General features: G+C 41.4%; 4 protein-coding genes across 20 annotated transcripts in view; 2 read left to right on the top strand and 2 right to left on the bottom strand.

Moving 5' to 3' along the window:
• The first annotated feature begins 860 nt into the window (after window positions 1-860).
• On the top strand, window positions 861-5,078 carry gskip (gsk3b interacting protein). Of its 5 annotated transcripts, none has more exons than XM_027019592.3 (3): window positions 861-927; window positions 3,078-3,323; window positions 3,412-5,078. In XM_027019592.3, the coding sequence occupies exons 1-3, from the start codon at window positions 904-906 to the stop codon at window positions 3,568-3,570; spliced, it is 429 nt and encodes a 142-aa protein (XP_026875393.2). In that variant the 5' UTR covers window positions 861-903; the 3' UTR covers window positions 3,571-5,078. The 5 variants fall into 5 exon arrangements, with proteins under 5 accessions (XP_026875393.2, XP_081577571.1, XP_026875394.1 ...); XM_081721445.1 differs by lacking the exon at window positions 861-927 and adding an exon at window positions 978-1,480; XM_027019593.3 differs by lacking the exon at window positions 861-927 and adding an exon at window positions 2,459-2,591.
• A 1,067-nt stretch (window positions 5,079-6,145) lies between these two features.
• On the bottom strand, window positions 6,146-8,220 carry LOC113583308 (NPC intracellular cholesterol transporter 2). The gene is made up of 5 exons (XM_027019583.3): window positions 8,137-8,220; window positions 7,712-7,815; window positions 7,251-7,358; window positions 6,810-6,982; window positions 6,146-6,697 (listed from the first exon to the last, which is right to left on the bottom strand). Exons 2-5 carry the CDS (start codon window positions 7,791-7,793, stop codon window positions 6,611-6,613), a joined length of 450 nt encoding a protein of 149 aa, XP_026875384.1. The 5' UTR covers window positions 7,794-7,815; window positions 8,137-8,220; the 3' UTR covers window positions 6,146-6,610.
• Window positions 8,221-8,399: 179 nt separating this feature from the next.
• isca2 (iron-sulfur cluster assembly 2) lies at window positions 8,400-10,734 on the top strand. 2 transcript variants are annotated; one of them, XM_027019610.3, is made up of 4 exons: window positions 8,400-8,662; window positions 9,375-9,543; window positions 9,668-9,783; window positions 10,207-10,734. In XM_027019610.3, the coding sequence occupies exons 1-4, from the start codon at window positions 8,550-8,552 to the stop codon at window positions 10,379-10,381; spliced, it is 573 nt and encodes a 190-aa protein (XP_026875411.2). In that variant the 5' UTR covers window positions 8,400-8,549; the 3' UTR covers window positions 10,382-10,734. The 2 variants fall into 2 exon arrangements, with proteins under 2 accessions (XP_026875411.2, XP_026875412.1); XM_027019611.3 differs by having other exon boundaries at window positions 8,417-8,611.
• An 845-nt stretch (window positions 10,735-11,579) lies between these two features.
• The window catches only part of eml5 (EMAP like 5), a 45,934-nt gene continuing 33,800 nt past the window's right edge, over window positions 11,580-23,713 (bottom strand). The window contains exons 28-44 of one of the 12 annotated variants that reach the window (XR_014125543.1): window positions 22,368-22,376; window positions 22,069-22,147; window positions 21,490-21,619; window positions 21,269-21,367; window positions 20,338-20,358; window positions 19,687-19,860; window positions 19,383-19,591; window positions 18,796-18,953; window positions 18,373-18,487; window positions 16,093-16,281; window positions 15,550-15,722; window positions 14,927-15,089; window positions 14,507-14,610; window positions 13,732-13,885; window positions 13,375-13,475; window positions 12,696-13,029; window positions 11,580-12,294 (exon numbers count right to left, since the gene is read on the bottom strand). Coding sequence is in view for 7 of the 12 variants with exons in the window: in XM_081721496.1 (XP_081577622.1) it covers window positions 12,996-13,029; window positions 13,375-13,475; window positions 13,732-13,885; window positions 14,507-14,610; window positions 14,927-15,089; window positions 15,550-15,722; window positions 16,093-16,281; window positions 18,373-18,487; window positions 18,796-18,953; window positions 19,383-19,591; window positions 19,687-19,860; window positions 20,338-20,358; window positions 21,269-21,367; window positions 21,490-21,619; window positions 22,069-22,147; window positions 22,368-22,376 (1,912 nt within the window). In the remaining 5 variants the exon portion in view is untranslated. Of the gene's footprint in view, window positions 12,295-12,471; window positions 13,030-13,374; window positions 13,476-13,731; window positions 13,886-14,506; window positions 14,611-14,926; window positions 15,090-15,549; window positions 15,723-16,092; window positions 16,282-18,372; window positions 18,488-18,795; window positions 18,971-19,382; window positions 19,592-19,686; window positions 19,861-20,337; window positions 20,359-21,268; window positions 21,368-21,489; window positions 23,045-23,713 lie in introns of those variants that run through there. The other 11 variants (XM_081721496.1, XR_014125545.1, XM_081721500.1 and 8 more) reach the window with 11 other exon arrangements.

Below are 23,713 nucleotides of genomic sequence, written 5' to 3' on the forward strand. Positions count from 1 at the left end.
TTTAACTCACAACAAAAGAATTCTTTCCCAGTTTACGAATGTTATCTTCAACAGCATAATCGTCACGATAATACCATAGTAAAGCTGTTTTAAAAGAGTTTTAATGTGAGTCCATATTGGCATAATCACTTGAGTTCTAAATAAAATGAATAACAACAACAACAACTTTAGTTTGAAGGTCGCCATTGACTTTCTAAAACCGCTCACTTCAAAGAAATAACTATTTTGAGACTAATTTTATTAATACTCTTATTTAAAAATACAGAAAAGATCGTTCAGTTTTTGTAGTGAACTAAGGATGTGAAGATGTGTAAATGAGTTTTGGGGATTTTTAAATAAATAGCATAATCTTATTTCCAGGGTTGGAAGGGTTACTTTAAAATTATTTTAATCTAATCCAAATGGTCACTATAATGTAGTAACATAATCTTACATTCATTACGTTTAAGTTACATTTATTAACATTACATTCAGTTACTTTTGAATTACTTTTTAACCCATAAACTGTCAAAGTGCCAGCTAGTACGGCCAAAACCAAGCTCACACAAGCTCTTGTACTTTTTCTGTTCAGTCTTATGCAGGGGATGTGTAGAAGTTGTCCCCAGTCCAGTTGAAGAACCCCTGCACTCCCTGTAGACAGAGAAACTATAGGCCCAGTGTTTGGCAGCAGACAGCGCGAGCAAACCGAACCTGTAGCATTACTGTTGAGCGCTTTTACTATATCTTTTACAATGCCAAAAGAATACAACTTTATTAGAAAGTTCCTAAAGAAGTATGGGGTGGAAAGGGAAGAAATTGGGTTTTAACGAACGCAAAACTGCTTGTTGCCTGTGCACAGGACCGGGAGTTGGTGAGCCCAGTACTCATTCGGCCCTCCATAGTAAAGACAAGGATCTGGCGTGGATGGCGGCACATGACATCCTCCCGGTAAGGGCTGTGATGCACTCCCGAGGCATGGCAGCGGTAGCGACGTGTCCACGGTTGGGGTGTGGCAAACCGGAAACGGTGAAAAGCCTGAGCCTGCCAGCAGGGGAGGTCCTCCCACGAGTTTACCGGTTAGTGGTGAATGGGGTGGGTCAGCGTGTGGAGAAGTTATCGGCGAACGAATTTGAGGCACTCTGGCTCACCCTAAGTAGTGTGAAAGCCGCTTTGTGGACCTCCCGCAATCTGCTGGTGGGGAAGCGCGTCACGGTGCCCCTGCATGCCACGAGAAGACTGGTAACGTCCGCGCTGCAGGGGGCACCGGGCGTAGCCATTCGGAGGAGGGGGCCAAGGCCACACCCAAGGGGGTCCCTGCCACCACAGACCTTGGCCCCGACGGATGCTCCCTGAGGGAAGAGCTAGCCTGAGACGGGGTAGTGGGCAAGGGGAGGATATCCACTGGCCCCAGGAGATGACGTGAGGAGTGTCGGAGAGCCGCGCAGGGGAAGTTACGGCCAACCCTCCCAGCTGGGGCTGCAAAGAAATATGGACTTTTAAGGCAATTGAGACTTTTTAAAGAGGGGTTATAGTATTTTACAGTAAAATTTTAATAGTATTTTATGGTAGAAGAGATTTTATTTTATTATTGGTTTATTGTTTTAGAGATGGCTTTTTAAGGGGTATTTATCTGCTGGGTCTAATTGTTTTTATTGGGCCTTATCGCCTTTGATAGTACAAAGGGTTTTTTTTGGGGGGGTTAAGGTAAATGGTGTTTAATTTATATATTTATTCAACCTTTAAAAAAAAAAACTTTTATGACAAAGCAATGTTTTAAAATGATAAACGGGTCCACTTGTATGACTGACAAACCGAAAAAGATACCTTAAAAATTAGCAGTACAAAGGTCATGTACATATGAAACGATAAATAAATCTGTTGCAAAAATAAATAAATAAATAAATAAATAAATAGCTAGATAAATAAATAAATATTTAACAATTACTGTTAAGAACTGTCCTCCGCGACAGATCACACGGGCTTCACGTCTGTTTCCATTCACAAATTGCTAGAGAATTACGAAAAAAGACGCACTCTGGACAATAACACAATACACAGCACACATTTTATAGATTTAAATAAAGGGTGTATTTGATGCTCACGATGCGGTAGTTCGACAGCAGTTCACTGTATTAGGACTCTTAAAAAGGGGAGAAAGGGAGAAAGGAAAGTGAGCCTGAGTTGTAGAGTAATCCCGCCAGCAATCTCCATGTTTTTAAAATGAACAAGTCTAATTATGGCATTTTTACTTTGTAAACATATCCAATTACAATGCAGGAATACAGTTACCTTTAATGCATCCTGATTATATACCGCCCTTGTATGTATTCCATTATTTGAATCATGATCAGAGGAGAGATGCCACTCTTTCTTGCACAGGATAAACAAATAGTTTAAAATAATCGAAATAATCTAAATAGTCTAAATAATCATACTCCCACATTACCTCATTGTTCTACTTATTTATTTTGTTTGTGTTCTGTTTACTGGTGTTACAGTTATCACACACTTAACCTGCAAACGTTAGACAGAAGACAAGGTTGATCTCGGTGAACACACCCATATTTGCCGGCATGAGCCGGAAGTGTACTGTTGAACTACCCCCGGAGGAGGTTAGTGGCTAACAAAATTAATAAGGATAAAACTTACTACGTACGTGATACGGTATCATATACTACGCTATCTGTTATTTTATCAGGTTTATATAATAATGAGCGATTTTGTCCTCATAACATATTGTCATTGTTAGTTTGTTGATCATGCTGTACAGCAGTGCAAACCGCCCCATGTCCGCTGGCATTCAGATACCTTAACTTGCTAACTCACAGGAAGCTTTTGGGGCGCAATAAAAATACATTAACTGTCCTACACTCGATGAAAGTACCTCAGAATCACTAAGATGTGGTTTACGTTTGATGGAGTTGGTTTTTATGCGTTTTTGTGCGTTGTGCGCATCCGTTGGGGTGGTTTCCTCGCCAGATGACTTAAGTCAGATAGGTTAGCTTACATTACGTCAGATTTTGTCCAGCGCTGCGACTGTGATTCAGCCGACCATTAATCGACTAAACACCCGATTAACCGCTCCGTATTGTGTTTAGGTGATGGAAGTGGACTGTCAGCCGGAGGATCTATCGAGGTCCTCGTATGAGGAACGCTGCTCTGAGCTTGGAGGAGTCAAAGACATGAGGTTGGAGGCTGAGGCTCTGGTCAGCGATGTGCTTTTTGCTGTAACAGACATGTACGTGTCTCAAAGCCTCACCAATGCTCTGGATGTGGCTTATATAAACGTGGAAACAAGAGAAGGGAACCGCTACTGCTTGGAGCTCACTGAAGCGGGGCTTCGGGTGAGTGGGGATTGGGGCGTCATTCTCTGTTTGCATTATCTCTGCAGTGTTTTACTATTACTTAACATCTTAGTCAATCTCATTACAGGTGGTTGGCTACGCTTTTGACCAGGTCAATGATGGTTTGACCGCTCAGTACCATGAAACTGTGTATTCACTCCTGGACTCCCTCAGCCCCGGTTACAGAGAAGCATTTGGGAATGCACTTCTACAGCGCCTTGAGACTCTCAAGCAAAACGGTCATTGAAGATTTCAGCCACCCTAAACCAGGGGTTTGGTTGTTTCAAAACATCTTTGCTTGCTAATGGTTATGTTGCAGTTCTGTGCAACAGTCAGTTTCAACACGAAAGTAGACCTTACTGTCTGATTTTAGTTACGCTCTTGATGTTAACAAGACTCCTTGGTCAAATGCTAGTTACATATACACTTACTTGGCAATGTTTTTATTGTTTTACAGAAACTGCAACAAGAGAGTGTTGTACGAAGTCTAGGGTCTAGATTAAAAGTCAAAATAACATCCTCCATCCTCCAGATCAGCCCAAAAATACCATTGCACATGCAAATGACCACTTTAAGGGGAATCAGTAGTTTCTGATCTATTCAGAAACAGGCATAAACTGCTATTTTACAGATAAATGTTTTTGAATGAAATGGACCTGAGAAGCTACTTCTCTTTGGTGGCAGATTGGTTCTTTAGATGCCTTACTGGTGACACTGGTTTCCAGACTTCTCTGTTTAACCTGTCTGTAACATGGGCTTGCTGTGAAATCTCATTGGAATTGATGTTTAGTCTGAAAATGTGGCCCATTCTCTCTGTTTCTGATTTGCAATACTACTTCTTGTCATAAAAATGTTCTCTGAATTGCATTACCCTATCTCAGTTTTATCGGAGAGCCTATGGTTTTTACTTTACCCTAAGCAATTTAAAAACAATTAAAGTTTCCTAAAAATAATACATATATAGTATTTTGGCTCAAAAACAGAAGCTTAAGTTAACTATAAAAATACTGAGAAAATAGTTTGAATTTACTGGGATAAATAGGAGCATACAGTTTCAGAGCAACAGTTGTAAAATGCTTTCTAATTTGTTTTAATTCAAAGATTGTTATATTTTTACTTGGACTGTTTTTAAATTAGACATATCAGTTTTCATTTTGTTAATGAAGCTTCATGGTGTTTGTTTGTTCTTTTAGGGGCATAGGATTTAAAGCAGCACAGAGACCTGTGTCTTGGATAACAACCATGTGCATGTGTAGCCATGTTGCACAAACTCACACTGAAGTAAATGCAGTAGCCATTATCTGTTAGGTATGAAAGGGACTACTGAAAATGTACAACTTTACATTCCATACATTTTTGTTCATAATTTGGATTTTGGATAAAGAAGTGAGAATGCAAGCTTTGATATAAATGCATAAACATGAAAGGGTTTTCCTCATGTTTGAATAAGCCTGTTGAAATTCAACCTACCTTTGTAATAATTTCATATTTCATATGGGATTTTGGTCTAAAGCAGGTGATGACGTGGAAGAAGGCCAGTCAGCAGGATTGCAGATATCTGTGCAAATTCTTGTGAAACCCAACAAAATCTATCTTGAACATCCCTCTAATTATTTTAGGGAGTTTGTTCAGAAATCCTAGAAAATAAAAATGCTAATGTGTGTAGAAGAGATGACTGGACTAACAGAAGTCATGCTGCCTTTTGAACGGTTGCTTACCTATGTTTCCATTTAATAAAAGCACACAAAGGATTTATTCTTTTGTTGGGTCTTGAATCCATTTTAGAATATCTAATGTATTGTGTAGTGTTCTCTCAAAGCAGTAGTTTGTTCCTGGTGACCGTTGGCCAAAGGAGCTTATTACTACATCCACAAATCATACTTCTGGATCTAAAGCACATATAGTTTATTTATATCAAGAATTAAATCTTAGTCATTTTATTTGACTCCAAAATGGTATATAATTAGAGTCATGATTATTAAAAATATTTTCCATGTGCTACATCTACCATGTTTACACAAAGTTGTACCCATTGAACATATTCACTTTGCATGAGTAATAGAATAACTAAGATCATACTTACATAATGAAATTCATTTTGCAACTCCCAGTGTTACATTGGAGTGCAACAATGCAATACAATAAGTAATAGCAATAATAGTATCATAGTGATGTATAATAACTGCATGATCTGAAGTGCAACAAGAAAATCTTAAAAGCACTAACGGACATTTGTGTAGCAAGATGGATATGAGTTTATCTGCACTGGTGTAAACAATTTAAAAGACTGATTTAATGTGTCATGTGAGAGTCTTGGTGGGCCTTCGGAGGGGAACCTGTTCCTTAGCTTTGAGGAGTGAGCTTGTAATGGTTCTCATACCTGACCCATGAGAGAAGTGTAAACATTGCAGAAATGAGTGGGTTCCTTACAGATCCCGATGGCTTCTTTCAGAGAGCATAACTAGTAAATGTCCTCTAAGGCTATCTTGACCCTGGTTGTAACCTACTGCAGACCTTTCCTGACTGCTGAAGTGTTACTTCTAGACCATACTGCAATGCACTATACCGAGTAGGGCATAAGTAGGTCACTAGCTGCTGTTGGTGCATCTTGGCTTTTCTGAGTGTCATAAGAAATTACAGCTTGTACTTTTGCACATACTCCAAAGCAACCTTCCCCTTGATCTTAGACTGTCTGGTTTCACTTAAATCCCATGTCTGTGTTTTAGCCCTCACGAGTAAACACACTACCTGTGAGCCTGAATGTTAAAGGTTAACACAATAAGAGAAAACATATAAAAAGACAAGTTAACAGACATGCAGAATTGACCATTTGCCAAACCACTGTTTACTTAAAACTTTATTTCAGACAAACAAACATGCACATGTGTAGCACTTTGTACAATTAAGATTTGTTCCTGTGACACGACTTACTGTTACAAGAATATGAATTTATATCTTAATGTGTGCAATAAAAAATAGATACATTAGGTTAGAAAATGTAGCCACACAGCAGCCAGAATGTTGTGGAAATATTGCACAAGAATGTTAATAATTTGATCAATCAACACTGGTCAGCAAACATTAACCTAATTCAAATCAGTGTCTCAATCAATTGCATAAAGGTTATTTTAATTACAATCTAAATAGTAATTACTACAGAAATATAGAGAATATTGATCAAAATTAAAAATTACAGAACAAGTAATTAAACCAATCAAAATGATAAAATGTCAGTAGTGAATCAACATTTTAAAAACAAGTTCGTAGAAAACTATCCCTTCGGGAGCCTAGCTCACTATCTGCACAGGAAACTTGATGCAAAACAGATCTTTTTCGGAGTCCTCCCTCAGTTCCCACTGCACAACGAGTTTTATCTTTAAAACACAAACAAATGCCAAAAAAGGTCCATTTCTGCGTTTACTCAGATGCATTCGGAGTTATTGGTAACAATCGTAAAAGGTTTGGGGGGGGGGGGGGGGTACTTACTGAGGGGTACTCTGTCTTCACAGGAAGCTGGTTTATGTAACTGTATCTTTTTTGCTGCTGAATAGGGCACTGGATGCCACACTTGCAGCCATCATCGATAGGAATGGGGAAGGGAACTTTGACGCCAACCAACCATCCATACACCACCGCTTTACTGGTCTGACTCACAACGCCTGCACACGCATGCACACACTTTCTATTAACACCATTTTGATCACTCAGCACAATCAGAAGGACAAACAGCTACTTCTCTACAAGGGTGGCACTCAGAACTCAACTCAAGGACTAAATTGACAGTAAATGTACAGAAGTGAGTAAGAGAATAGTAAAAGATGATACATTTACAACTGAAACAACACAAACAGTGAAGTTCTATGAATAAGCACTTTTAACATTTTGAATGTAAAGAAGGAGTGTCAAAAAATGAAAGGGTGTAACTACCGCTGTTGAAGGTCACATTTACAGAATAGGATTCTCCCTTGTGAAGCTGGCATGGCTGATTTGGGCAGGGGGAAATTTCAACCTGGACCACTGTTCCAGCAACTGAGCCTAATGTGTGAGAAGAAAACGAATAAAAACGCAGCATGACTCATGCTTGCATACACACAAACAATTCTTGTATGTTAGCAGTGTACACAAAGCATCACAGAATCCGATGGCGTACAAGACTTGTAGCTACTGCACTGTCATCTTTATTAAGAGTAGAAAACGTAACCGTTTAAAAAAAAAAAAAAAAAAAAAAGCAACAAACTTAAGACACTTTGTCATAGATCAGGCCAAGCCTGACGAAGCTTTTCCAATTACCCCGCCCAGCCGCCATGCAAGTTTGTCTTAAAGGCACAATCTCACGCTAAACATAACATTTATTTAGCTAAACGAGTAAACAAGTAGCGTTCGCTCACCACAGTCCACAAATTTCACCTGCTCTGCGTACGTGAACGCAAAAAGCGGAAGGAGTACGGCGCACACCACTCGGAGGTCCATCGCTCAGCTGAGTACTCAACACCTGCCGACCCAGAGCCAGAACATTTAAGAGCCCACACGAACTCTGACCTAGGCTTGGATCGATCAGGACTGAGTGTGCATAAACAAAGTCCAAGCTGACTAATTTGATAGCAAGAACAGACGGCTGGTAGCTTTCTGGATGAAGTTTCATGCAGTTTTCCTACCGCATAAACGGTGCTTTGCTTACTTTCTAATATTGTCCAAATACATAGAAAGGGCAACAGGGCTAAAATTAAACTCCGAGTTTTGTTTGAGTAATAGTGATCCTATTAAAACATACAAAGATTTAGCCATGAACAAGCAGTAACACATGAGCACATACCACGCCAGCTCTTCCAATCCTTTCCACTCCCCGTTTGTTTGTCACGAGACCAGGGTGAGACTTTTCATGACACGAGATGTGTCGTCATCGATTTAAAAATCCTAGCCAATCTGTGAAGTCCTCAATAAACGGCTCTGACCAATAGCATCGCCCTCTGTTAGAAAACAAACTCCAACACCCGGCTTTATTGCCGGATATTCTATAACCCCTCATTTTAAGCACTGCGACTATACATGATTTTAATAAAATAAATCGTCCAAACGTCTGCGAAAATACAAGCTTGCGCATACCAAAATACTATTTTTTTCCTTCTTTACTTCAAATCCCAAGCCTTATTTTTTCCCCATTTGTTTAAACATGTTCGTAACTGAGGGATTTCCTGGCAACCCTTACCAGTCATTCCGTTGTGGAAGATGTCATTAGCGAGAGGAATCTTGATTAGAGCGTCCAAATTAAAGCCATGGAGAGTTATAAAGTACGTAGTTAACCCAATGCACCTGTGCCTTGTGAGAAATATAGCTAGCAAGTAAGTCGGTGTATTGTTAACAGGCTTGGTTAACTTAGGCGAACTTGATACTTAAAGCTAGCTAGCTAGCTAGTGTTAGCTAGCCTAGTTTGCATCAGTTTATTTTAGCTTAGCTTATCTTATCTTAGCTAGCGAGCCACAGCTGCTCAGTGGGGATATAACACAGTTCTTATACAAATAACGTTACTGGGACCAGCGCAGTTAAACGGAGCTTTGTGAGCAATTATGATACGCCTGATTATCTATGCGCTAGCTAGCCTGTCAAGATACCAGACTGTTTGCTAGCTAGTGGTGTAGCTATGTGTGGACAAAATGATTAGCTAGTGCTCTCTAGATAGCTGTGGGGCCTATATTTCTAAAGCTTTTATTACTCGGAGAATTGGCTCTGAGACCCTTGCTTTGTAACCGTAAGAGACTACAGGATCCATAGGTGTACAGTTAAAGCTCCGTGATTAAAACTTCTTACCCAGACTTTTTACAATTCAATTCGCCCGTGTTTGCCATTCTGTACAAACTCGAAGATGGCACTGAATGACATAAAATTATGGCAGCACTTTAATATTTAGAATTTAAAATTATATATCTCTTACAAAGTCGCACCATATTTGGTATCTCGGCGTTTCTCTATTAAACCTGGCCATGGTATTCGTATGGTTACCCAGTAGGACACATTACCACCACGTGACTAATGGTTTGCGTTTTTCGTTGCAAGTGTGTCTTCCATAGCGGTTCAGTCTGTATCCCATCCGGCGAGACCACTCCAACGATGTCGGATACCGCCGTATTACTTGGTTGTGCGTTATAGCAACAGCCCATCGCAGGAGGAGCAGGACACGTTCAGTCCCTTAGATAAAATCAGTCTGACTGAATCCTGTGTCAAGGTTTGTACGCTACTGTACTTTGTTGTCCTTAGTAGCGTGCATGCGTTGGTGTGTGTATTGGATAACAACGGAACGACACCAACAACGTTCGTTTTAAATGTCTTTTTTTTTTTTTTTTGTGCAGAGGCTTTCTGAGATCATGGATAAGGGAGAGTGTCTGAGGATACAGGTAGAAGGTGGAGGATGCTCTGGCTTTCAGTACAAGTTCTCAGTGGACACTGTCAAAAATGAGGATGACAGGTGATGCAACCATTGGCACATTCACAGGATGACACTTGGGTGATAAATCTCTCTTCAAACGAGAAACTTTGTTTTAACACAGCTACTGCTAATGAAAGCAAATTGAACTTGATATATGTGGTGTATTCATGCATTTTTAAATGGGACATTTAATCAGGATATTCCCTGTGTAGTGTCAGGTGGTCAAAATGAGAAATACAAACCATAAGATACCTGTGCATATATTTTTTTTGTTGTTGATGATGGAAAAAAGTGTATAATATTGGTTCAGTACTTGAAATGCTTCTGGCAGTATGAAAAAATGCTAAGGATGTATGCCCTGTTTTTAGCCAAGCACATGCAAGGACTACTTCTTGTTTCATTAATCTCTTCACCAGCAGAAGATCAAATTTACCTCTTCTTTTTTAACTACACTTTTTTCAGGGTTTTTGAACAGAATGGTGTTAGTGTGATAGTGGACCAGGAGAGTCTGGAGTTTGTGAAGGGGGCCACACTTGATTTCAGCCAGGAGCTTATCCGCTCTTCCTTCCGGGTGCTGAAGAACCCCCAGGCCGAACATGGTTGCTCTTGCGGCAGCTCTTTCTCTGTCAAAGCCTGAGTCTGACATGTTCAAATTTTCGGTACGTTTAGCTGACGCTCTGACCAATTAAAATCTTGTCTTGGAGCATGAATGTGTAGTGCCTGGAGTGCTAAGGGTGAGGAATGAGAACTAGTGATTCAAAATTTGAGTGCTTTATTTAAAGTGAAGCCAACCATAGTCTGTACTTCCATGCTCAAGTATATAATCATGGACTGGCAAGAATTTGCTATTTCTTGTTGTTAGGCTACAGTGATTCAGTATGACATGATCACAGCATGTTAAACATCAGAGGACATTAAACTTTGCATGTATTTTCCTGTATATAAAGAAGATTGTAAATATGTGATTCTAATAAAGTTGTTGGAATGGTATCTTCTCTCTGAAATATTTTCTTATACAGTTTAACGCTTCTTGGGGAACATTACAAATATAATTCACCTTTTACTGTGTACTCAAAACAATGCTGGGGTTGATGCTATAACGCTACCCTGGGTGGGTGGATACTGCACTTGTGTGAAGGAGTTACATTGCGATGTAGGCCGCGTGCTGTACTTTAGACCCATCTGACCAAATAGATTACATAACCGTGATTTTGCTGCCTATGCACCTTTTACGATTCCGGCCTTGCCAACAACAGCAAGAAAAAAAAAAGTGCATTCAGAAAAATGCCTATTGACTGACTGTAGAACCGTTCTTGCTGAGAATAAAGACTTGCAGACTGAAGACTTGGTGAAAGATCAACCTCTAATCACTTTTTAACTGCACTAACTAATTAAGAATCAGGCCCCTGCACCTCACCTCTGACCTCTACAGTCATGACAGATATCTGAGGATTGGTCCATTCCTGCATGGCATCTCTAAAGGGAATTAATCTGAGAGCTCTATGGTCACCAGGGTAGTCTGAGATTAGTCTGAGTTAATCAACGATAATGGTGATCACATGCTGGATATTTGTTCTTTGAATTTTAGAGTTAATCTTGAATGCTTTGGAGTCTACCCAGCAGACCCATGAACACACTGTGTCTGAACACACTCATCTTCAGCATTTGTGAAACAGACTAAGCACTTCGTTATTCCTTTAGTGCTGCCTGCCCCATGCCTGGAGTTTAAAGTTCAGATTTTCTACACTAGTTTGATTTTCTACTGCTGGTTATTTAAAGATCATCTCTAAAGTTAATGTAAGTCTTATCTGATTTAACTTTATATTGAGAAAAGATTCATTTATACACACATTTTTTAATCAAAGTTGGATCTTATGAAAACATTTCACAAAAATATACAAAAGAATGTCTTTACAATTGCTATTTACATTGATAGCAGAAAATCAAAATTTGCACTGAACACATCTCACAGTAATCAGTATAACAATAAATCAAATTGAAAATATTCTGCACGGATTTTTTGCCTCCATTTGCTTTTGTATTTTTCTCGGAGAGGAACATTCCATTGAAAAATAATGTGTTAATGTAACAAAGGTTCATCTGATTACTAATCCTCATGAGATAGAACATTTAAAAGGCTTTAGCAGCACAATAAAGTGTTATTTTATTTGATGCAACAGAGCATCACATCTTTTTTACTCAATAATTTTATATGGACTGAATAAAGACAGATTTCTCTTAAAGTCTGTTTCATAGACACAAGACATATTGCATACACGTCTTTCTTACACAAGCATACATACTTGCACACAACTCATGGTTACTGCTCAAGCAAGAGATACCACATGGATGGTTATGAGTGTCACATATTTCTGCAGAGGGAGACCAAGGTTAGATGGATGAATACCGTGTTTAGGGTTGACAATCAAGACCACTGGAGAACCACAGTGAGCAGGTCAAGTATACAGTGCATAGTATGCTTTGGCATGCTGACATCCAAGAACATAACAGCCGTGTTACATTCATGGAGAAGGCCACAGGAGTTCTGATCTTTGATGAAAAAAAAATTAAAATAAATAAAACCACACAACAAATGAATGAAAACATGATACATGAAATATGGGAAAACACTATATATATATATATATATATATATATATATATATATATATATATATATATATATATATATATATATATATATATATATATATATATAGAGTTTAGTCGTTTTTTTAAGCAATATATATCATAAAAATGAGGAGTTCAGCCTTCGCCCAAAAGAACACTCATTGGATATTTTAACGCTAATCTTATTTTGCTTGCTACACATTTGTTCATCTTTTGACTGGAAGGAACTCAAACAATTATGCAAAATGTACTCCAAATAAAAGCACATTCCATCTTAAAATTAAGGGCAAATGTAAAAGGGGAGTGGGTGAAACATTTACTTCAAACCTCTCAGATGCATATGGGGATGGAAACCTCCTCTGTCCACGTTCCCAGAGTTCAGTGTCATTTAGACAGAGGACATTACAGTAGGGTTCAGGTATGGATGTTAGCAGGGGTGTCATTCCAGTGCATGCGCCCTGCTGTCTAAAGTTCAGGGTTTAACCTCTGACGGGAGTGCCTGCCGCCATCTCTTGTCCTCTTCAAGCAGTGTAGCGCTGGGCTCTCCACTGAGCCCAGTAGCCCGTAGAGCCGCAGAGCGGAAGCGGCCGCCTGGGCCACACGGTGGCACTGCAACCCACCTAGGGAGCGTGGACGCACTTCCATACAAAGAGGCTGTTTGGGAAAGAAACAGAACCAGGCCATAGATGAAATTATGATCTGAGTAGCACAGGAAAACAGGGGACTTTAAAAATCATGCAGTGTATTTTTACAGTCTGTTCCTTTGCGCCAGACACAGGAGAGCATCGAGAGGAGATATGGGAAATAATACGCCACCACTACTCCTTTGTACTGCACACCACAACAATGGCAGGCTTTGTCCTTCTGTCTTTCTGCTTCCTCAGTAGTCACACTGCCATCACAAGACTGATCTCCACTCACTGAATATGGAGAAGTGCTTGTTCTTCAATAAACAGGAACGAAATATAAAAGCATGAAGTGAAACTGTAAATCTAATACCTTCTATCGTCGCCTCCAGCGCTGACAACGTAATGGTCCCCGTTAGTGAAGCGGATGTTGGCCACATGGGCTGAGTGGCCCAAGTAGCGTTTGTGTTTGGCCTGAGGAAAACATGGTTGGTGGTGAGAAGCCTCTGTTTTATTTTTACACAAAAAGTACATGTGTAGAATTCACATTTGAAACATGCTGCACACAGAATACGTTCCAGTGTTCTGTCATAGTGTTATTACACTGCAACACACCAAGCTGTTGATGTTTGTTCAAACACATATTTCAGGCCCACAATATAAATTCCTGTGTTTTGAAGTGGTTAACGTATATTTTTTAGCAACGAGATTAAAAACGGAGAGTACTTACAAACTTCTCTGGACATGGAAAGTCGAACAGCTTCACCATTCCAAAGTCATCGCCTGTGGCAAGGTTGAGGCCGGAATGGGAGACACAGGCGCACGTTACGTCGGCTTTATCGGAGTTACGGGACCAGATGCCCACCACCTCATCCCCGAGCATACTGCGCATGCACACATGAAGCAGCACGTCTTACTACTAGGAAGAAACCTTCAGCATATCCTGATGGTGACGTCAAAGATGAGCTGATGAGAGGAACTGATGCTCAATGTTGTAGTCTGGGTTGTTTTGGATTCTGGTGTACCGACTGCAACTGATGCGTATTTTATTTGAAGTATCATTGATGGCCAACCAAAAGGGAAGATGAAACTAACTTCAGAACGAACTTTGTAAGGAGATTAAAGAGAGCTGAGGTGAGACAAGATGCAATTCAGCCAGTGTGCAACACAGTTCCCTGCTCCACAATCTGAGTCCTGCCGTGTGAATACTGGGCTTTCTGAATACTGAAAGTATTCAGTATTTTCTGAATACTAATTAACACTGAGGTTTGAATATTTGTCAGCAGTCTGTCTGTCTGTCTTTGTGTATGTGTGTGTGTCTGTGGTGTGTGCAGTCATACAATAGATTCATTCAAAATACGCTGCTACAATACTGTGAGTTTTTTGTGTGTGTGTGTGTGTGTGTGTGTGTGTGTGTGTGTGTGTGTGTGTGTGTGTGTGTGTGTGTGTGTGTGTGTGTGTGTGTGTGTGTGTGTGTGTGTGTGTGTGTATCAGTGCTATGATACCTCGTCCAAGTGGCCCAGGTGATTTTGTCTATGACAGCTGGCTCTGTAACCTGCTTCCCAGTAGGCACTTCATAAAGGAGGCGTTTGTAAGCACCCGTGGACAGCTACAGAGAGCCATGCAGAAAGATGAACACAGTAAAGATGCACGTTAGGAGCTGGGTATAGAAAAGCTTTGAGGAATAATTAATTAAAAGGCAGAGCACATAATCTAATTCATACTAGCTCAATTAATCGAATGTAAGGAAAGTATAGTGTATGGAAAAATAATTACTGTCTATTTTTAAACGCACTGAAAGGGGTACTGGAAACAGTCCAATTAAAAACTGCAAAGCAGAGCCATCTAACAGTAACACTCAAAACAGAGAACCAAGTACAACACCTAGGACGTGCTGCTACAGTTCCACGCAGACCAACACACACCTGTATGTAGCAGCTGTCAGCAGAGAAGTCCATCTGAATGACGAAGCTGGAGATGTCTCGGCAGCAGTTAACGCGGTTGAGCTGCGGCCCCAGCGTCAGGTCGTAGAAGTCCACCGCATTCTCACTGGATCCCACAGCAAGGTACTGGGCATCTGGACTGAATCTGTGGAGAAACAGCACATCAGGGTCCAATCCCCCCCACAATAAGAATGATTCTGGGTAATGGCTGACTTGTGTCAGTTGATAGTTTTACTGGTATGTTATAAAGAAGAGACCCAATGCAATTTTGAAATTTCAGCTAAGGCAAACAATGAAACGTTGGCACAATAAGCAAATCAACTAATACAGGAGAAGCGTGTGCTTGTGACTTGATTGTCAAAGCTGAGTTCTGTCTGTAAAGCATCCTTGGGTTTGAGAAAGGTGCTACATAAATGTAACTATGACTACTACTATTAGTACAAATAATAATAATAATAATAATAATAATAATAATAGTTCATTAGAGGTGTATGTGTGGTGCTTATGTGAGTTGAAGAGCATATATGAGACTTTCTGTTTAAACCTTCTACCCAACCTCTATAAATAACTACAACTCAGGTTATAAGAACATAAGAACATCAGACCTGATGTCCTGGATGGCAGAGTGGCGATCTCTCTTCTTGCCCCAGATCTTGAGCGAGGTGACGAGGAGGATGATGAATTCGCCATTCTTCATCCCGATGGCGACCATGTCGCCCTCGGGGCTGTAGCTGACCGCATGTGCTGGGTGGCCTAGGCTTACCTTATTCACCATCTTCTGTTGACGGCAAAAGAAGAACAACACATAGCGTAGTGGGTATCAGTGCAGCCTATCGCGTGGGGGACTGTGGTTCAAACCCTCTGCGCTATATCCTTCAGAGTCCTGCAGCAAGGCTCCTAGGTGTTATCCAGAGCTACTTGTTTGCTTAACTCTGTAACATGCTTGAAATTGTAAGCCAGTTTGGATAACAGGGTGTATGAAATGTAAATATATTGCATGAACTTTTAAAAACCTGTTCAGATATTTTGCATAGTTCAGCTCCGCAAAAGCTCAGTGAAATTTCTCACTGCTAAATAAAAGTAACAGGGGTGCTGACGAGCTTTCACTGTAGTGTGTTCATGTGTGTGACAGTACGAGAGGCGCTTGCCCTATTTGGAATGTCCCAGAGCCGCACTGTGCCGTCCTCGGCAGCAGACAGGAACAGGTCTCGCGTGGGGTGAGCCGCCAAACCCCAGATGGGGCCGTCCATGTGGCCGTTAATCAGGATGTTGCACGCTGCACTTTTCTCACCGACCTCGATGATCTCAGCGTTCCGTGTGCCCACCAGGATCTTGCCCTGACGACGAGCACAGTGCAGTGAGACCTCCTTTGCCCACATAATATGATGCGGGAGAACTGGGGACTTCCACGGTAGCAGAATCAACAGATGATCTGGCAAGGAATCAGCCTTGTTTGGCACAATCTGATGACTTATGCACTCACTCAAGAACACTGTCCCAAACTTTTGTAGCAGTTTCCTACTCCAGTTTCCCAGAGAGCTTTTTATAGTGTCTAATGAAGGTAGCTGAATGGAGTGGATTAATGAATAAATATAATGTAATAGTCTAAAGAATGAGTCCATAATTGTGGAAAATTATTTTTAGAGAAGCTGGGAACTTGCAAGTATCTAAAAACCGGTTGCTAGATATGGCACATGCTTCAGACAACTTTGATTCACTTTTATACTTCATCCCAAAACACAGACTAGTCTGTGAGACCTTCATTAACTCCTGAATGTGGTGTGAGCAGACTAAGAGAAATTGGGCCATGTATTTATGAACACTATTTGGGTTGCTGTTGCCTTCTAGTGTCTCTTAGCAACATTAGCAGCAGCTTTTGTTCTAAAAAAAAAAGAAAGAAAGAAGCAAAATTTGGATCCCAAACACATCTTGGCTGATCTGGGTTAAGTAGACAATCATGTACATTTGATTTTCTTGCCCAAGTACTCCATTAGCAAAATGCCTCTGCCGTCAGTGGAAATATTTGCCCTCAGGTGCACCAAAACAAACACTACAGGCAAGAGAAGCGTTACTGCACGTCATGTTGTCATTGCTAGTTAACACGACAGCAGGTGCCTAGTAGTAGCTAACAGCCAGTACCTTAAACCCTGTTAAAATCTAAAGCTAAACAGTCTAAAGTGTGGTTGCAGTTAAACAAAAAGCTATAAAACTGGGATATGAAACAAATATTTAAAGGAGCAATGAGTCAATTTTACTACCAAAAATAGCAAACAATATTTATGAAAATGATTATTTAGGTGTCAGTATAACATTTCATAACATGAATAAGAATCATTGGAAAGAACTGCCGCTCACTAGATATTTTCTATTTTTTTCTCTGTAAACCATAGAGATGGTTGCGTGTGAATATTCCAGCAGATCTGCAGTTTCTGTACCAATAACCATGCCACATTTAGTCACTTAAAACATCTTTCTGCCTCCATTCTGATTAGTTTGACCTTCAGCAGGTCGTTCTGACCATGTCTGCATACTGAATGTTTTCATGTGATTGGCTGATAAGATCTTTGTATTAACAAGCAGTTGAACAGGGGTACCTAATAAAATGGCTGGTGAGTGTATATGCAATATACAATTGTAAACCATCCCCTTTTGACCACAGTGTATGCATAACACACTATGTCACAGAATACACACTATTTCACAAAGCTCAAATCATCTCAAACTAGTTCCTTGAACATGACACTGAGCTCATTGTACTCAAATGGCCTCCAGTCACTCAATCCAGTAGAGCTCCTCTGGGATGTGGTGGAACCAGAGATTTGCATCATGGATGTGCAGCTTATAAATCTGCAGCAACTGCTTAATGCTGTCAGATCAACACAGACTAAACCCATGAATCCATGTCATAAAGAATTAAGGCAGTTCTAAAGGCAAAAGAAGGCCCTACCAAGACGGCAAGACGGACCTAATGATGATCCTGGTGAGTGTATATTGCTCGCATTGAATTTGCTTTAGGAATAAAAATATCAAAATAAATTCTTTAATGTTAATGTTATCGACTCTAGTTTAGTTGTTGTTTTTTTAAGCACTGGTTTTAAAAGTATAATTTTAGCACTGGTATGGGGGGGGGGAAACCCAAACGATGGCCAACCCTCATCAAGACCACAGAGCAACGAAATCTTTTTTCTTCCTTTTCACTAAAGGTGTTTACACATACATTTTTGGATACGCAGAGAAAGTCACAAATTCTTATTTTAAGGATTGTTTTAAAAACAGGAAAATTGGGGTCTAATTTCAAAATTAAGCTTTGAAACCGTGTGTCTAATTCATGGTCACACTGAAATGGCACACCTTTGGCCTTTTCCCTTGGCCTTCCTGACTTGCGTGTATTATATGGAAGTGTGGGTGTACTCCTGGGTGTGCTGTACCTTGGCCCTGCAGACGGAGCGCACACAGTCTATGCTCTGACGAGTCTCCAGTCTGAAAGCCCTGCAGCGTGTCATCTCCTGATCCCACAACTTCAGTGCACCACCCTCCTTCGACCTGTAGAGGGCGGCACACCACCAAACACACCCACACACCGACATGCCACAGCTCAGGTGCAACAGCACAGAATGCTAATAAGGAGCGTTTCTCCAGACAGGTAATCACGACTTTTGCAATAATTCATTACCTGTGTCCAAAATCAGTTTCAGTTTAACCTGACCTTGCTACTGTTTAACTTTTGCTAAACACCACAGAACAGTTTACTTTTAAGTCAGCTAAAAACATTGTTAAGTTCAGTTTTTTTTAAAGCCTTTTAATTTTTCTCCAGCATTCGGAGCGTAAACAGGAAGAGTGTAGCCACTCACGGGCGTTCCTTGCCCCCCGTGACGATAAGGCCATCTCGCAGTGTGGTATACATGGTGAAAACGGGTCCACTGTGTGCCTTGGCAACAATTCGCACTAGAACGTGTTCCTTCCACACACACACATCTCCACTAATGGTACCTGTAAATGTCAAGTTATTCTGAAAAGAAAACAAACCTGCACTAATCTAGTGACCTCTAACAGAGACAACAGCAGAAGCACAGCAAAGCAAAGAACAGTTATCTTATATACTGTTTTTATCACTGCAGTTCTACGCTGAGGCATCCATCGTATGGCTTAAAGCAATAGTAGCACATAACTGTGTTCTCACTTTAACCTTTAACACATTGTCATAACCAATTATGATTTGAACCAAGTTATAGACAAATTTTTTTTTTTGTAGCTCTGCAGCATAAAATGCAATTTACTGCAAACTTGTGGATAAATTGACCCCCACACCCCCATTTGACACACCCACATAAATGTTTTTTCCACTAGTGCCAGTCCTGTTTAAAGGTTATAGGATGTTCATGGAATTTTGTTAGAAGGTGCATATGTAGAGTGTGTAAGCACGAAGAGAAACACTCACAGCTCCAAATGCCACGGAAAGCATGGTCTGCATGCGTGCGTCCTCGAGGGTGCTGAGCGTGCCCTTCTTGCTGAGCAACCCCTGACCCGCCAGCATCCAGAACCGCACGTGCTTAATTCCCACCGACACGAACTGCGTGTCCGAGTCGGGCCGGAACTCGGCCACAAAGATGCGCCGGGCATGGCCCATGCAGCTGGCCACCTTGATGCCTGCGAGGATGACAACAGGACAGGTGTTGCCGTGAGCGACCAGCTAGGGGGGCCGGGCCAGGGGGCAGGGCTAAGGTGAGCAGCAGGTGCCGTACCTTCCTGCCACTTCCAGATGGTGATGGTGTGCTCGGCGTCGAGGCCCACGGAAAGGAGCAGCTTGCCCGTGGCGCTGAAGCTGACGGAGCAGACGCCACACGAGTGGGCGCACCGCAGCACAGAGAGCGTCTGCTTCGACATGGCATCCCACACGTGGATGGACGGGCACGATGCTGATCAGCAGATGCAGAACACTTGTTTTAGGGTTTATATTCAAATTTGGGAAGCGAATGGATCAAGACTTGCTTAATATTTTATAACAGGCTACTGATGTCTTTTTTCCACATTCAGTTTTTACAACTGAAATAACATTTAGAATTTTTTATTATTTGTTGGGGGTAACGGCTGACAAAAAAACCCCAGCAAGTTTATGTGTCGGGTGTAAAATTGCAGATGCCCTTATAGCCACCAGGGAGCAGTGCTCCAGAGCAAGCCTAACTCCATGTCTAAACTGGTAGAAAAAAAGGCTCTGTCTCAGATCCCCACGACCAAAATCACCTGCCATCCACACCCATGGCATTAGGGATGGGTCCAGGTAAAGGCATTTTAATGCCACTCATTTTATTTTCCTGGCAGCTACCAGAAAAGGTTCATTCGCTTCTGACTGGAACCCAACAGACACAGCATTGATTAAGGATAAGATGTCTTACCTGACATATCAGCAGCATCACCTGTGCAAAATTAAAGAGACCATAAAAGATATGTAGGCCTGCAAAATATCAAAGTTACTGCCAGATATCTTAAAGGTTTTTCACCAGCCTAACATCTAGTGCGAGATATCACTTAGCCCTTTTGGACCAAAATAACTCCTGGATCTTGAACGGGTTCCGTTCGGGCTTCCTGGAACCGTGGTGCTATTCAGGGAAGCAGCTCGCGTTTGGACCAGTTTTTATTGGAATTAGGGATGAGTCATCAACGGAGGGTGTTGCACAACGGAGGGAAACAGTAGTAACAAGGCGACAGAGCACATAGATTACCTGCGAGCATTTGTGCTGACGTTACAGATGTTCCCCTCCCCCCCCCGAAAAAAAGCAAGCATGGATCAACTATTGGAGATGAGAATAAATGATGCTAGTAATTGGAGAAGAACGTGCAGGATAAAAACATGAAGCAAACACGAGTCTCCAAATGAAGCGTTGAATGAAATTAATGAAATATTAATGAAATGATAAATTACAAATAACAGACCATGTTAATATAATTAATATAACAGTTAATATAATTAATGTATGCATGATAATGCAGTAAACCTACCATCATGGTTCGTTCTGACAAATCTAGTATTCTTTGGTTCCAGCTGGGAAAGAACTTTTCAGATTTGGGAATTGATTTACTTTTGGTGGAAATATGCCTAATTGTTCAAAATTAGGTTGCGTGAACTAGAACAGAACCCGTTCTATGTTCGTCAAAAAGGGCTGAGGACATTCGAACTCACAAACATTTTAGGTGACACAACAAATAACTTAATCAGTTTACAGTTCATAATTTTAGCACAAATTCACAACTGTTTTTTTAATTCATAGTTTTCAGGGTGAAACCGAGGAGAAGAACCACAGGGCAGCCCACGTCTCCCAGACATACCTACTTGGCCAGATGCGACCACATTGGGGAACTTGGGGTGCTGATTAACAGTGAGGCACAGAATGTCATCACTGTGCTCTACATAGAAACTCTGGCATGCTAAAAGAAAAGACGCACAGCACATTCAACAGACACGCATACAAGTACCAGGTGGAACCATTTCAAAGTATACTCGGCTTGTGCCAGTATGGGAGTCCCTCTGAGGGATGGACCAGTTGTACCTGTGGTCAAGTTATGCACCACCCCCACCGAAGCCGCGTGGTAGATGATATCGGCCCCATCATTCAGGTAATGCAAGTTGTTTCGGCAATCTTTGCTACGGTAACCAAACACCACCTCTAGCACCAGTTCCTGCAGGGAGTTAAAGAGAGGTTAGGTGCAGAGGTTGTCGCTGCAGCAACAGCAGAGCGGTTTCAGGATGAGAAAGGACAGGCAGAGTTATTTGTTGTGCTGCGGTTGAGTTAACTGAGGTTAAGGAGATGAGTGAAGCTAACATTTCTCCCCCTCTGGGAGGCTGTCTCTGGATTCCACATTTCACCTGCTTGTCTGACACATCAGGGATTTGATAAGAAACACACACTGAATGATCATAAAGAACTTCATAACGAGCCTACAATATGTTTTGAATATCACTAATTGAGAATTTACCAGAAAAGAGCCAAACCACAAGGCCACTGAGATCAACTTTATATCCGACACTGGACTGTTCACTACTTTGCTTCGCCAACCTGAAGAAGATTCAATACCAGCCTGAGTACATTTATGTACATGTTGGGCACGTTGCTTTGCTTGCCACGTACCTCAATGGGTCTCTTCTTCTTGCCCACGTTGTTGGTTTGCAGTTTATCTGGCAACGGTAGGGCCCTGCTCACTGAGGGTCTAGCCCAGACCAAGCACATGAGTTAAACAGGAGACTAGCACAAAGAAGGCTAGTAGCTAAATGATTAACTTCAGGGAAAAAATGTAACTAATGTCTGGCAATAACTGCATTTATTGTGTTGTATATTTTACTAATATCATGGCACGGTATTTAGTATTAATTATCAAGACTTTCCAGTGACCATAAATGTTGGTGAGAGGGAAGAAGAGCTGGGCTTACCTCGAACCTCTGCATGGGAGCATTGACATAAAGAGACAACATTAGTACCGGCATCTCTCATTTGGAAAGCAGCCAAGTACAGCAGACAGAGACACTGAGAACAGAAAATACACGACACGGAGCTGGAGCAGCTATCAACCCAAGCCATTCTCTCAGCGATAACCAGGATAACGTAAAAGTCAACAGAAGCTGGCCTGAACCAACTCTCAACGGTACACAGCTGGTAAGGCAAGAGCAACTACTTACTCCGAAAGAGGACATGATTTAGTTATACTTCATGAAAAGCGGTGGGGGGGGGGGGGGGGGGAAGTAGCGGGAAATTCTTGCTGGCATAATCAGAAGCTGAATGACTTGAAAGCAACCAGGAGGGGGCAACCAGTCACACACTTACTGCAATGCAGTGCCACCTGTTCAAGAATGAAAGTCTCGGCTGCCAACGCGCCTACAGCAAGTGCTCCATATAATAAAACCGGATGCTGGACGCTAGATGTTTTGCTGGATGCTACATTTCGCTTGCTGTTTTGATGGAGGAAACGGAACAGACGGGCAGAGAACGGACTCGAGGATGGCTGCAGTGTGGCGAGATGTTGGGAGATGAGAGTGAGAAGCTTTTCCCCACCCCCCACCCACCTTTTCAGTGAGCAGCACTTGGTAATTCTTACCTGACTACACCCTGCCTTCACGTGGTGACAAGCAGAGGGCAGGACAGACGCACACGAGTCAGAGGGAGAGGAAGAGAGAAGACACCAGGGTGCCTTGTTACTCAAAGCCAAAGTGACACAACCGTTCTGAGTCATTAAAGTGATTCTCCAATGAAAATTTCCACGTGAAAGAAAAGTAATCAGGTTTCCCATTGTGGAAAAGTCAGGTCAAGGGCAGGGCTGTTGAAAGTTAGCCGTTTTGTTACAGGGAATTGCATAACCACTGAGACGTTCTAGGACAAGTCTTACTCCTGCCAGTTAAGGCTTTTCCAGTGATTTTTGGTGCAACTTGCATCTTATGGGGTTTCAGTGATGTGTCAGGCTGTGAAGTACAATCACTTCCAATAAATGAGCTTCCACAAGTTAAACGGAAGGCATAACTCCCTAAGATTTTACGTAGGACTGGTGAGTGTGTAGTGCTCTCACTGAGTTTGGCTTTAAATAAAACAACACTGGTAGGATGGTACTGGTCTTTGTGTAAATGTACACCGGTGGTGGAATAGGAGAGTGAGCTAAAAGTACAACGTATAAAAGTTCAAGGGACGTTAAGTGTGGCGGTGCCGTGGTAGTGTCCACGTGACGACCTGTGTGTTGTTCTTTTCTGTTGCTTCTGTTGCATGTGCTGTATGTTTTGGATTTTGTGCC

Source organism: Electrophorus electricus, chromosome 10, assembly GCF_041902795.1.
Source record: "Electrophorus electricus isolate QZ-2024a chromosome 10, ASM4190279v1, whole genome shotgun sequence".
Taxonomy (NCBI): Eukaryota; Metazoa; Chordata; class Actinopteri; order Gymnotiformes; family Gymnotidae; genus Electrophorus; species Electrophorus electricus.